This window comes from Ctenopharyngodon idella, chromosome 17 (assembly GCF_019924925.1).
Source record: "Ctenopharyngodon idella isolate HZGC_01 chromosome 17, HZGC01, whole genome shotgun sequence".
Taxonomy (NCBI): Eukaryota; Metazoa; Chordata; class Actinopteri; order Cypriniformes; family Xenocyprididae; genus Ctenopharyngodon; species Ctenopharyngodon idella.
Window position 1 is genome coordinate 26,723,037 of NC_067236.1, and position 14,938 is coordinate 26,737,974.

At 36.6% G+C, this 14,938-nt stretch overlaps 1 protein-coding gene across 27 annotated transcripts in view; it reads left to right on the forward strand.

Annotated features, from left to right (window-relative positions):
• nrxn3a (neurexin 3a) overlaps window positions 1–14,938 on the forward strand; it is a 350,095-nt gene that overhangs the window by 215,385 nt on the left and 119,772 nt on the right. For 2 of the 27 annotated variants that reach the window (XM_051867466.1, XM_051867467.1), the window contains exon 1: window positions 2,158–3,022. The exons of the other annotated variants lie outside the window; for them this stretch is intronic. In XM_051867466.1, the coding sequence (XP_051723426.1) occupies window positions 2,740–3,022 (283 nt within the window). In that variant the 5' untranslated portion in view covers window positions 2,158–2,739. Of the gene's footprint in view, window positions 1–2,157; window positions 3,023–14,938 lie in introns of those variants that run through there. 27 annotated transcript variants of the gene reach the window in all.

A 14,938-nucleotide genomic window follows, 5' to 3' on the forward strand; every position in this document is an offset into this window, starting at 1 on the left:
CTTTGAAACCAGAGAATTAGGTTGATGTTATTTCCTCATCTTAGACTTAATTTTTATATGCTATGATGTAAGAAAATAGATTTTAAATGAAATTCTTGTAGGGACAAGCATGCAATATTCTTAAGTTCAAAATCCATTAACAACTTGTCTTAACAGGTTTGTTTTGGGCACACAGTGCAATTGTTGCCAATTAATGTCTATTTTAATGCAGAAAGATGCACATTTTTTCATCATTCAATTATCACATTTTCTCATTTTCCTTTTGCCTTATGCAAGCTGGGGTTCACTAAGCAAATCAGAGGTCTGAAGCTCTATTTTAGGAGGCAGGGACAGATCCAGTCAGTCGGCCGTGCCTTCTGGGCTGCTGTTTCAGATGGAAGGATATCCCAGAAAAATCAGGTGGGGGGGAAAGAGGAGATTTTGTTCCAAAACATCGTCCATCATTTTGATTCTCTTGTGGCATAGGCGGTTTGTGTTTACTGTATGAGAGCAGTGTGTGTGGTAGACTTCTGAAATGAGGAAGCAAATTTTCCCTCTCTGGGTTTTATATTTTTTGTGAATTCATGTTCAGTTTGTTGTTTTCACTGGTTAAGATGTACTCTGAAACAGCATTTACTTTATCATTATCATTTTTCATTGATTTATGAAATTTTTTCTTTTGCCAAATCAACTTCAATAATTAATGTAGTTCAGATAACATAATATTTTGAGTTTCTGTTGATTAAACCAATCGCCTTCATTGTATTAACTCAAATTTTTAATTTCAATGAACTCAAATATTTAAGGCAGCCAGGTAACTTATTTTAAGTTAAACCAACAATTTTTTTTTTTTTTTTTTTTTTTTTTTTTTACAGTGCACAAGTATATACAAATATATCTATTGTTTATGCAATTTCAATTTGTTTTGTTTTACATTAAGGTAAACAACAATAATCAGTGTAATAACATTAGGAAAAAGCCTAAAGCCTTTATTAGCTACCTCTAACTGTTGTTATTAATATTAAATATTTGGTAATGGTATTTAAATATTAATGTTAAATATTTAATAACATTAATATTCATTTTAATATTATTTTTCATTTTATACTGATATTATTTTTATTTTAATAAAACTAACTTTTGTTCAGTTTTTAATAATAAATATGTAATATTTATGTAATACATATGTAATAACATTCACATAATAAATATAAAATATTTATATACCACTACTACTACTACTACAACTAATAATAATAATAATAATATAAAATGTATAACATTAATAACTAAACAATAATTAGTGGTATTCATATAAATATTAATATTTAAAAATAATAATATAAACACCTTTTTAGGACCATTAGTCAATAAACACAGCATGTGCAATGGTAGTCACATGCTTTAATTTACTTTAATTTTGACTGCTAAAAACCCATCTCACTTTAAAGATTATTTTGTTTCATTTCAAGTTTTGATTTGAAAGTGATGTCATAATGAGTGATTTGTTTACTTTGTAAAATTAGTCTGTCCATTTCCACCTTCAGGCTTATTTGCAAACCAGTTGGAACATGAGAAGGATGCGTGATCACAGTGACAGTCTAATCAGCCAATCACAGTGACAGAGAGGCACTGCTTCATCTCACAGGACTTTTTGCTTCAGCAGCTCTACGACCATTTCATGTAATATTTTGTATCATTTCTCATTTTATTTTTGTACTGTAATTTTTTTTTTTTTTTTTTTTGAAGAAGCGCTACCTCCCTTCCCTCCTTAGTGAAACTGCCTTAGATGTTTAAGTCCTTTTTGGTTGTTTTTCTACTTTAATTCCCACATCTGTCTGTCATTGTTTCTTTCACTCCCTGTATCTCTTAATTTGCTCTTCCTTCCATGACGTGTAGAAGTTCATCTGCATCTGAGACTGCAGCTATGTGTTTTCTGTGGGGATTTGTATCGGCATCCCCATTTTTCCTCACTTCAATGCCCAGACACACACATACCCACACGCAAACCACACATCCTCTTCATCCCATTCTGTTTGCTTTGTTTCACCTGTGCCGATCTCTCTTGCACACTCTCTCTCTCTCCCTCCTCCTTCCAGCTCTCTCTCTCTCTCTCTCTCTCTCTCTCGTGCGCTTTCGTTCGCTCTCCCTCCCTCTCACACTCTCATTGCTTAGCAGAGCTGCTGAAAGTGCGTCAAGGCTCTGTCCAAATACAGACAGGCTGAGCAATACTAATCTCAGGAGGAAGAAAATCAGAAGAGAGAGTGTGTGTATGTGAGAGAGAGAGAGAGAGAGCGGTGTTTCAGTCCAAGCCTTTGTATTGCAACACCTTTGGAGCCCAGGAACGGACAGTGCCGGGAAAAAAGAGGAATCTGTTTCATACTAGAGTTTATCCTTTTGAAGAAAGCAAGAAAAAAAAAGTCTTTTCTTCCTCTGCTTCCTTTGTGTGGGATGGACAGTGAATGAGTGGCAGGGTCAGGTCATGACCCTCTTTTCCGCCGGGTAATTGTCGCCTCTTCAGGTCTTGTGAGTGACTGATGCAGCTCTGAGAGGAGCGGACCCCATCGCAGACGTTCCTTCCCATCTGTTCGCTCAGCAGCTGTAAAGGGGCTCTCATCCTAAGTGCATTTTCACAGGGGCCGGCTGCGGGTGCTGGACGAGGAGGTTGGGACTCCTAGCATGGGGTTTTCTGCATCATGAGAGAACTCTCCTTTCTCAGTTCTTTGCGCCTAGTGTCTAAGAGCGAGTCGGGTGTGCGTCATGCGTCCCAGCAGAGCGACGGTGTCGTCGTTTTATGGCGGTCGAGAGGGGCAGCCCCTATCCCGGCTCGGATGGACCCCCTGGATGTGGTCTCTGACGTTGGGATGTATTGCCGGTTCGGTGTGGAGCTCCTCGCCCGGCTCGGATAGTTCGGTGGCCGCCGCTGGACCCCCAGGGTTGGCGACCTCATACACCCATCCTGAACACCCGTTCCACAATGCCCGGCACCACGCTTCGCCCATCTCCATATACCGCTCTCCAGCGTTCCTCAGGAGCGGCCACGGTGAGTCCCGGCAAGCTAGTTTTGTGGTACTCCTAAAGAGTTCTACTTCATGGGAGACTTTTGTTTGTTCAAGACTCTGACTTTCTCTCTTTTTTTTTCTCGATAACCTCAATGGTTAATTGCGACGGGGGAATAATTAGGATTTAGTTTATTGAGGGAAGATTGTGTCAGATGCTCTAAATGGTGGTAATCGGGATTTGTATCTGTGCTCAGTTTAATTAAAGCAGAGAAGATAGTGCATCAGTGGGGCTATAATAAGTCTGGCTTTAGATTGGGTTTTTGGAACAAGGGGATCTGATAAGCGTTGAGCTATTTTGTGGTTATGGAGAGCGGAATTCTGTCTCCCAAGGCACACAGGCAATTACCCTATTAAAGTCTAAACCGAGCAACTGAAACTGTGCTGTGCTATGATTGCTCTTTTGCAGTGGATCAGTGTCAACAATCCTTTCGCAACATAGAAATGCCTGAGCAATGTCTTTAGAGATACGCAAAAGTTGGCAGGTGTATTTTAATGTGCGCAAAGGGAAGAGGACAGAGACGCTTTGCTAGATGAAAGCAGAACTTTGAGCGAGAACCTGTAGATGTGTGTCTTTGAAGTGATGCAGATTAAGACATAAAGGGCTAACCTCTTTTCACCTCCCACTTTCTCATTTCCCTGTAATGTAATTATTTGACTGAGGCTGATGTTGGTTGCTTTGTGTTATTCAAATGTCTTGAAGGGTGCATGCGCTTGGAAAAATGGACTCGCGATGTTCCGAAGGACATTAGGGCAATGCAGCGATTAATTTCCAGCTTACCTTTGCGCTCTCTCAGTACACGGCAACTGGGAATAGCAGTCTTAATTCAGCCTTGAAGCCGTTAGCTCGTTAAGGGAAAAAAAAAACACCTGATTGCAGTAATGCATTTATTTGGACTGTAGCAGAGCGGCTTTTCTCACCTTAGCGGCTTTGTACTTACAAATCACATTTATTCTGCTCACGCAGTGCATTTTACTTTACCCTCAGACTTTATTTTTAGACGGATATTTCTTGTAAGCCGTGTGTGGGTGTACAAGGAGTTCATCAGGCGAATTTACAATCCCTCTGTCTAATTAAATCAATAGATACAAGTTTTCATTTTCCAGTCAGAGCTAATTTACCTGGGGGACAACAAGAAGGGATTTTTAAAAGTGATAGTAGGATATAATTGTTGTTGTTTTTCCCCTGACTGAGCTTGTCGGATCATAGATTTATTAAGTGAAAAAAAAAAAAGGTATTATGACTTTTTTTGTCACACAATAAATCTATTAATTAGATTTTTATTTTTTACATTTCCTAATGAGAAACAATATTTGTGTGATATAAAATAAAAATTGTACATGGGTAACAGGACTGTAAAATAAAGTGCTACCATTATTATTATTAACTACAATAATTATGATGCTAAAAATAGTTGTTATTATTATTATTATTATTATTATTAATTTCTGTTTTAAATTAATGTACACTTTTATTTTGGTCCACACTTTTGGTTATTAAATACTCTGTTACACTTTATTTTAAGATGTTCTTGTTACAGTGTAATTATATATTTAAGTACCGAGTAATATTAAGTAACTACTGTACATGTATTTACTATAAGGTAGAGTTAGGATTAAGATTGGTTTAAGGTTAGTTGCATGTAATTATGCATAATTTATAGTTATTATTATCTATATGTAACACGTGTAACAAGGACATCGTAAAATAGTGTTACCAAATACTCTTTTAAACTTGTGTTGGACAAGCTAACTTTACTTTTTTTAATTTTTATATATATTTTATTTATTTACAAATGTATTAATTTATTCTTTAGATCAGCATTCTTATTTTCTAACTATGTTCCCAACATTAGGGTTGATGAAATTGTTGTGGTTTGGTCAGTGTGAAAATCCTGGTCGAACATAGCACTCGAAGACTCTCAATGAGGCCCCCCGGGGCATGATGCCGCGTTAGATATAGATGAAAAGTGCTCCGGCGCTCTCTCTCATTCCTTATGTTTACACATGTAAGCAGAATCTCTGGATTAAGTTTCTACATCATTAGCTCTGCTATTATTTATTCATAATTTGATTTACGTATTCGTCCTGCAGCTTCTGCACCTTGCTCTGCTGAATTCATTGCGAGTCACACAACCTGCAGGGTTGCTCGTCGGTTAGATTTCTATTTGCTTGGACATATAGCCTGCAGTCGAGAGGTCCAAGTTGAAGGCTCTCCAGCTGTCAGAAGCCGTCTGGAGAGTTAGATACTGTATAGAGGAGATGTGCACTGTAATGACAGAGGAAAAGAAGCATCCAGGTGAAGACTCTTAGAGGAAGCACTGCTAAGCCAGCACACTCTCTCTCCAAAGCCTCAAAACGATGAGATGAGAGCATGACAGGCAGAACAGAGTGGATTTTCTCCCACTTGTTTACCATGATAGCGTGTGTACGTGTGATAGCGTAGCTGTGTGTGTATATGCGTGCATGACGTGAACAGGCCTGAAATTGCGCACTAATGCATTTGTAAACATTCGAGGAAGTACTGTAAAGCATCGCAGAACTAATATTTGTAGAAGTCAGTGCTGTTGGTGGGATTGAGTTGGGCTTTATCTAATGGCAAAAAAAGGAATTCTACCTTCATACTTGTGGTTTATGGGAGTGCACAAACTATTTTCACACAGCTCTAAATTTAGGGTACATTTACATGACAATGATGTACTTAAAAACGGAAAAGATTTTCCTTTGAGTTTTTCGCGTACAGATGACAACATCGTCAAAACGATTCCCGTTCATACAGTCCGCAAAATACCTGGCCAGTAGTTGATGTCACTTTGTAAAGAAACACTACGCGCCTATAGACTGAACACGTAATACACATGTGCATGACGTCACCGTTGTCACAAATTCGTATTTTTGTTGTTTACACTGAGACGATAAAGGTATTGTTTTTAAAAACTTGCACTTTGACCCCCATTTTCAAATGTTTGCATTTTCAGGCACCCAAAACACTGTTGTTGTGTAATTGTTCAATGCATAAAAAGTTTGCCGTTTTTAGTTGAAAATGGTGTAGTGAAACGATAGTTTCATTGTTAAAGTCACAGTAACCACGATATTCGGATTTGGCATTGACTATGATAGGTGGGTTTGGCTCAACTATGCTCAGATTTTGAATAAAAAAGTGAAAATTTTTATCAAATTAATCAAAAATACTTTTGAAATTTTTCTCACTTTCTGTGTTTCACTTTAAAAGTGGTTTACTGGTGCAGTTTGAAACTGCTTTCACACCAAATCAGCCAAACTCTGGCGTCAAACAGATTTGTTCCTTACCAAAAGCACCCTTTAAGGGGTAATTTCCAAAAAGAGGAATTTTGAAAATGTGTTTTTGTCCATATAATGAAAGTTGTCCTATTTGATTTTGGAACCCATTGACATTCATCATACGAAGAAAAAAAAAAAGAGATATTTTTCATAATTTCTCCACTTTCACAGAAGTGAGACAGGTTTGAAATGACATGAGGGTGAGTAAGTGACAGAACTTTCATTTTTGAGTAAATTGTCCCTTTAAATCTACATTGTAAAAAGTTATTTTCATGATTTATCACAACATTTTTTTCTTTTGTCAAATCAACTTAGATAATTAATGTAGTTCAGATAACATAATATCTTGAGTTCCTGTTGATTAAACCAATCGCCTTAATTATATTAACTAAAATTTTTAATTTCAGTGAACTCAAAATTTTAAGGCAACCAGGTAACTTACTTTAAGTTAAACCAACAATTCTTTTTTACAGTGTACATTTATTTGTATCTTTTGCTTCTTTATTATTTCCAATTGATTTTTTTTTTGGACATTATTGAATGTAATTCAATAAAAGTACAGTGTTTGAGTATGCAAAAGTATGAATAAACTCAGACCTTTTGCAGGAAGACAAAACAACACCGTCAGGCCAACAAATTATACACTACCATGACAGCTGTTCAGCTCAGTGTCCGCCAGTGCTTTGAAACACATTGTTAGCGGTTGAAGTTTAATTAATTAACATCCAGTCACTCTTATACAGACAAATTTAACTTCACTCCTCTTATCGTGCTTGACAGAAACTTTGAATCATAATTGCAATAATTGCGGGTCATTATAATCCTGATAAAAGAGGAAGTTTAACACACCTATTGTCAATACGCTAGAATTCCCATTCAGTTACAGCTCTTTAATCTGAAAAGCGACCGTTTTAAACTCATTCTCTTCGCAAATTATCTCCTTTTATCACTCTTCAGAAAGTCCTGCTCTTTCAAAATTCCCACACTACACATTTTGATTAACTGCCCAGCATTCGTGTTGAATGGCAGGAGCTATCAAACACTTCACAACGGACATAATTGACTTTCAAGAGGAACAAGAAGAACTTAACCGTTCCATTTATGTCCTTGTTCTTCCGTCTCCTGCCATTCGCTGCTCGGCACGCGACCGTCGGGCGCCTATCTACTTGGCTTCATGTCCATTTCCTGTGCTGCGGTGGTATGCGAGACTCTTGCTGCCGGGTTAATCGTGTTAAGGCAGAGCAGGTTGTGTCGCTGGAGTCGGGTGCCAGGTTTGGCAGCGTAAACAGAGGCAACTCCTCTATACGTGAAGACCCTGGGACTGAGTCTGCTGGGGGGCTGCGCTATATTACGCAAGTGTGGATCAAAGGAAAGTTTAGACCTGTATCCTCGGGACAAGGATTAATGGAAACAGCAAGCAAAGGGAGGAGTGTAAGATAACAGGATTTCACAAGGCCTGTGATGGGAAGACAGTGTGTTGGAGAGAAGGGAATCGTGTGTGTGTGTGTGTGTGTGTGTGTGTGTGTGTGTGTGTGTGTGTGTGTGTGTGTGTGTGTGTGTGTGTGTGTGCTAGAGAGAATTGGAAGGCGGAAAAGGGGAAGAGAGATTGGGAATGGAGTTATGAGACCTGCCATAATTTGCACATGAGAATTTGTCTGTGTATCTGCCAAAATTCTTTTTGCGTGCTCTGGAGCCGCCATGAATTTTTTATAGATTGGCTTTTATAGCTGTTGTGTCTCCAATTTGGTCTAATTTTGTTAAACACCATACATTTGGTTATAAATATTATATGAAATATGACTCATATTCATTGGATGTGTCTTTTTAGACATCCTAAACTGTTGTGCCAATTAAAGTTTTGTATTTTTTTTTTGTATTTTTTTTTTTTTCCTATGGTTAAATACTTTCTCCAATCCCAATTTAATATGCATAAAACTTTCACTAGGCCTTTATATTATATTATATTATATTATATTATTTACCAAAGTGTTGCTTTTAAAACAAATTATCACTTTATTCTCTCTTGCCATACAGTATATTGAGTTATAAATATATCTTATCAAATCTGATTTGTATTCATTGTCTGTTTTAGATTGTGATATACTTTCGCTTAACCTTTAATTAGACTTTAATTACACGATTCTGATTCACTTTTAAAAAAAAATTATATATATATAAATATATATATATATATATTTTTTAAGTGAATATATATATATATATATATATATATATATTATATTATATTATATTATATTATTATATTATTAGATATTATATTTATTATTATTTTTATTTTATACTACAGGTTTTAAATTATTACATAAATTAAGAATTTTCACTAATGTGTTTTATTAAAAATTAATGAACATACAAAAAAAATGATATGATCAATAAGTCATGACAACATATGTTTTTATATGACTTTAACCCCCGGTTTTACAGACAAAGCTTAAGCTAGTCCTAGATTAAAATGCATGTTTGAGCTGTTTTAACTGAAAGCAACTTGCACTGACATATCTTAAAATATGTCACTGCTATTATTTTGTCTTAAGATACACACCAGCAATGTTTTTTTCTAGGGTATGTTTATGAAAACTACTTAAATATCCTAATTGAACTAAGGCCTAATCCTGGCTTAGCCTAAGCCCTGTCTGTGAAACCGGGCCTAACTCATCAAAATAAGTTGAGCAATTTTCAACTTTTTTATAAGTTATACAAGATTCAACTAATGTTTTTTAAGTCAGTTTAATAGAATTAAAGTTGAAATTACTTATACAGCCAAGTTGATTGTACTTAAACATTTAAGGCAACATTAAGCAACACATTTTTATTTTATTGTATTTTATTATTTATTGCAGTGTACTTATGTCTTTGGCACTGTCCAAACAAAACAACAAGGGCTATTTTTTATTTTTGTTTATACACAGTCAACCAATGGTGCGAGTTGAGGCGGGGCTACCTTTTGTCTGACCAATGGAAGTCAAGGAACAGGAAAGTGTTGATGAATCCTGTATGAAATCAGCCACCAGTGGTACAGAAATCACACACTTTAAATATGGACAGATGAATATCTAAAAGTTCAGTGATCAGTGATCTGACTAAACCATTACAAATGATTTGTATTCTCCAATGTCATATAATCTTCCTCTAAATGTGTAGTAGAAGTGTGTGATTCTCTGCCTGTTCTCATATTCAGTTCATCTGCTCAGAGATGTCAGCAAAAAGGCCAAACACTATATGCTTGCAGTCAAATGATACCAGAGCCCTAATAGCAGAGCGAATCTGTGCATCAAAGTTCTGTCTTTTTGGAGGTGGCAAATCAGTCTAAAGCTCTTATTTCCCACCTGTACCGTGGTGTCAGCGGATCAGTGGCTCGGTTCATTCAGCACAGATTGATGAATTCAATCTGACATACTGTGGTAAACCAGAACATCAGTGAATCCTGAAAGGAAATGCTGCATTCGGCCTAACTGTCACGTAACGCGAAGAGACAATCATCCAGCTAATCTGCTTAGAGAAAAATTGTCTATGTGATGCACAACTGTTTTCACTGTATAAAGTGGATTGTACAGCTGTGTAGAACAGACGGATAAATGAGGGTTATCATATTATAAATCATGCTGTGATTCTAGACGTGAAGTTTTCAGTCTTTGATGGATTCCTACTCATATGGAAGAAATTTACTGAAACCTTGCAGCACATGTGCATGCTGAACTTCTTATTGCACACTGAGTTCTTCACTAAACATAACTATCCAGTTTAACCAGGCGCTAAATGTGCTGAAATAGCCCCATGTGACATATTTAAATAAAAACATTGTCATGTGCATGATTGAATTGGGCAGACTCTTTTATTCAAAACGATTTACGTTACATTCAAGGGATATTTTTTATTAGTTCGTGCATTCCCTAGGAATTGAATCCATGACCTTGGCATTTTACTAGTGGCATTTACTGTTTGAATTCACTCAGTATATATAAATAATATTTTTTAGACGTTTTTGAAAGAAGTCTCTTAGGTTTTTTTTTTGTTTTTTTTTTCAAAAAGCTGAATTTTTAGCATCATTACTCCAGTCTCAGTGTCACATGATCCTTCAGAAATCATTCTAATATGCTTAATAAGAAACATTTCTTATTATGATCAATGTTGAAAACAGTTAATATTTACAGTTAATATACGCTGCTTAATATTTCTGTAAAAACCATGACACTTTTTTTTTAGGATTCTATGATTAAAAATCAATGTATTTAACATTTATTTGAAGTAGAAATATTTTGTAACATTATAAATGTTTAAGGTGTATAAAACACTTGCTGAAACCAACATACAGTCAAACCAAAAATTATTCAGACATTTTTGATATTTTTGATATATTTTTACTAGTGGGTGCAGGACACTATAGTTCATTTACGTAAGTGAGGATAGCAAAATAAAGTAAACTGTGACATATTATACCCAAAAATTCTTCATACAATGGACTACCAGTAAAATGAATAAAAATTTGGAACCAAAAACTTTGACCTGACCATGTTATCTGACATAATTAAGATTAATTTTTTCTGACACAGTTTAACTCTGAGATCTTGTCATATTTTATTACCATTTTTTTAAACTATAGTGAAAAAACTGTATTAATGAATTAAATGTTCAAGGTGTCTGAATAAATTTTGGTTTGACTGTATATATTGTATATTTTTGGGCGAATTTACACCGTTACATGATTTCCATTACTCCTTTAGTGAACCAGGTGCTAAACGAGTGCAGACCGCGCGTGCAAATTAATGTCGCAATAAGCAGATGCAATTCATCTTTAGTCAATTCCCCCACACATATCTCTTATTTTTCACCAACTGAAATAGAAAATCACATCCTGTCCGTCCCCTACGCAGATACTCGAGAGAATAGGCAGGGGTGGAAAGTATTAACTGTGTTTACCCCAATGAGAAGAATCCTCAATCACAGCAATGAAGAAGCCTCTCAATGTGAGATAATGTTCAGCACAATGGAGGTGACTGTGTCCACACAAAACCTCTCATTCTGCAGCCACTGCCAGGGAATTAGCCCCAGCAGATTAATCCTGTTATGAATGAACAAATTCCTTCTCAGAGATCTCACAGGAAAAAAAAAAAAAAAATTAAATAAAAATCTATTGGTTTTATGGAAATCTCTAATGCAAATGCCGGAGTTGGCGTATAAATGGAAAGATTAAAAATGCCTGCTCCTGAAGAAAGCTGAACTAGCTAATATTATTGTATGGAATAATCTACGGCCCTGGGTGGTACATGCAGAATTGCCTGTTTAAGATTAGATCAGTTTTACAGCTTGTTTTCAAGTTCTACATTACATATTAGCACGTATTTGAGAACTCCCTGGTGGTTGCAATCCAAAGAGGCACAATAACATTTGAACCCCATCTTCATGTGGTTTGTCCAAACGTTCCCAGAAAGCTTTTTAAAGGGTCATGAAAGCCCAAAACGCATTTTTAGATGTTAACAGGTATATACAGGTTGCACATAAAACAAAAAACAACATACATTATGCTTATTATTAAGGGAACTGTGGGGTTTTTTTGGTAGCTATTTCGCTCTTCCGGTTTAAAAAGCAAAGTTGAACCAACGTCATGAAAAGTGAGGTGTATATGTTAATTCGCAGTGGTGATTGGCTGCTGTGTATTTAGAGTATGCTACATCATCAGTTTCTGAGCTTTTCTCTGCATTATTCATGGGAATTAACTCTTTTAATCCAATCACTGCGCTGTACTTATTATGCATGAGAGACTGCCGTACAGCGGAGAATTCAAATGTCTCAAAAGACCATTTTAGCACTGTTCGTTCACCTGACTGTTCAGATTTGCATTCGGGCACACGTGTCGTAAGCAATGCTCTAAGTGGGCCGGTACGCACCTTCTATGTTTCAGGGGCCGTTTACATAACACTGTTTTGAACTAAAAACAGAAAACTTTTTAAGCGTTTTGACCGTTCATTTACGTGTAAACAACAAAAACGCGAATCTGTGAAAACGATGACGTCATGCACATTACATGTTCAGTCTATAGTGTTTCATCGCCATCTAATGGCCTGGCAGCAGAATACAGCATTTTTAGACATTTTCATGAATTCGTATGAATGGGGATCGTTTTGACAATGGTGTCATCTGTACGTGGAAAACTCAAATGAGAAACTTCTCCATTTTAACCATATCGTTGTCGTGTAAATGTACCCTTAATCTGTATCGTACCCTCACCTTAATCTTGCATACCAGCATTTCTCACACCGTGTCCTAACCAGACGCGACACACGAAAAAATGTATCTTTTCCACGATAATCTGAGTTTTTGTCCTAACTAGCCACGACAATGACACGTGATGATTCTGTTTTTTAGAAACGGTTTTTATTTCTCTGCGACGTCGCGGCTGGAACAACAACACAAAGTATGGCAATGATTAACTAATATTTATGTGTTTAGTTAATGTTAAAAGCCTCTAATGTGAGTTTGAATATCATTTTATGTGTCTTTTACTGAAAGCAACAATGGACAATTCACCTCAGGGGTCCCACAGTGAAAATCGCACTCTAGGAGGTAAAATCCGAGTTTTTGGCGGGGTTCCCTGGTAAAATTCGCATCCCAGGGGCTAAATATCATGTTATTTGGGGTCGTTTCAACCTGCGGATATTATAAACAACCCGCGGCAACAGTGTAAAAGTAGCCCAATTCCATGGGAAAACCGCGGACTTGGCAACATCTATTTCGTTGTGAGTGCCGGGAGCTTGCAGAGAGAGACCGCCCTTGTGCTCTTCTGATTGGCTGTGATTTTTGATTGACTTGAATTCATGTCTCAAAGTCGCGTCCTGTGTTTTTTTCCGTCATTTATGGTTGCTCAAATCGATCAAACCGAGAAGCCACAAGGAGCTTTTTTCGTTTACGTAACTTTGATCGTTTTGCGATCGTTTTGCGTCTTGCGTCTGCTGATACAGAAATGAATATGTATACCTGCTTACCTTTTTTGTTTTTGACTTGATTAAATATACACATTCTTCATGGTATCGTTTGCAGGGAAGAGAAGCTATTTTATCCAATTGCATGATCATTTGGTTTTTTCACTTGAGTTTTGTAGAATTCCGTTCACAATGTTGATCTGAAAACAGTGTTACGCTCTGCTGCTGCAGCCATCATATGGTAGAAAATGTCCAAATAAAAAAATGTGTTCAACAAGCTGACAGAAGTCGATCCATTTCTTTGTTGGAAGGGTGTAAATGTCACTGTAGTTTTAATGTTGTCTTTGTAAACATTCACTTTCCCATATGTCCACGGAAGAGAATTTCAACCATGAGACCAATTTTCTTTACATACCATTTTTATGAGTCAAATCTGAGGTGTGAACGACCAGTGATTAAACAGGGGTTTCATGACACTTTAAAATGCTGGCAAATAATACTCCAAAGTCAGTTTTTCTAAACTGGTTCCTTGGAGGTCTCATTCGTCAGGCAGATTTTTTTCTTTATTTTGGTCTCTATTTTTTTTTTTACAGCACTACAAAAATGGGAAAGCACCTGGAAAGGCACAGGCGGTGCTGACGAGAGAACAGGAACGTTTTGATTATAATTGCAACTGTACAATCAGCATTAAACAGCTCTCTGCTGCAATCGTGCGCTTTGCTGTTACACATGTATGCATCTAATTCAGGGCTGTGCAACATCAAATTAGTCCCTGTGCAGCAAAACAAACACTGAATGTCACTTTCTGGCCTCCGAAGGTGGCGAGATTGTTGCATTCATGCAAAACAAATCGTACGTTGCTTTTACAAGGGCACAAGTCACCTCAAGAACAGCCAGTAGTGCTTGGAGGTTAGGTGGAATGTTAGGGTTTCCCCAATACACTGGGAATGGCAGGTGTCTAACACTTACTTTATGAATAACTATTCATGTCCGTGCTAATTATGAGCTGACACACTCACCGTCTAATGAGCCCTTCGAGCCACTGAGAAATGCTAATGCTATCAGTTGCAGCCAAGGCTAGTCACCCGCTGACACAGCAGTTCCCTATTAACACACACACTAGGCGTTGGATCCTGCTGTGAAGTAAGACACATGGGCCTCTCAATTGTACCATGACAAAGATAGAGACCTCAGGTTACCCTCTTGCAGGCTCTTGTTAATAACTCATTCCAAAGAAAATGTGGTGACGCTGCATTTTAGGTTACTTCTGTTAACATATTAAGATATTTAATGGAGAAATTCAACAATTCTGATCCCACTAAATGATTCTGGTATGTATATAATACTATTTATTGTTAAAAAAATAAAAAAATAAATAAAACTGTTCTGAATGTGTCTATTTCTGCTAAAATGATTTGTGGTTCAGTGAATAAGTTACTCATGAAAAACACCTGGCCCATAAACATAATTTCTTCACTAATTGCACTAAATTGGTTGCGCTGTACGTCTCCTGTTGTGTGCAGTCAGCAACAATATTGCAATAAGAAAATGGTTTTTGTATTATTTTGTATGCACAGACTTTTTTTTTTATCAAACTGAAATTCAGACTGTAGGCAAACAAGAACATTTTTTTTTTTTTTTTTTTTTTTGCGCTGTGGTGCT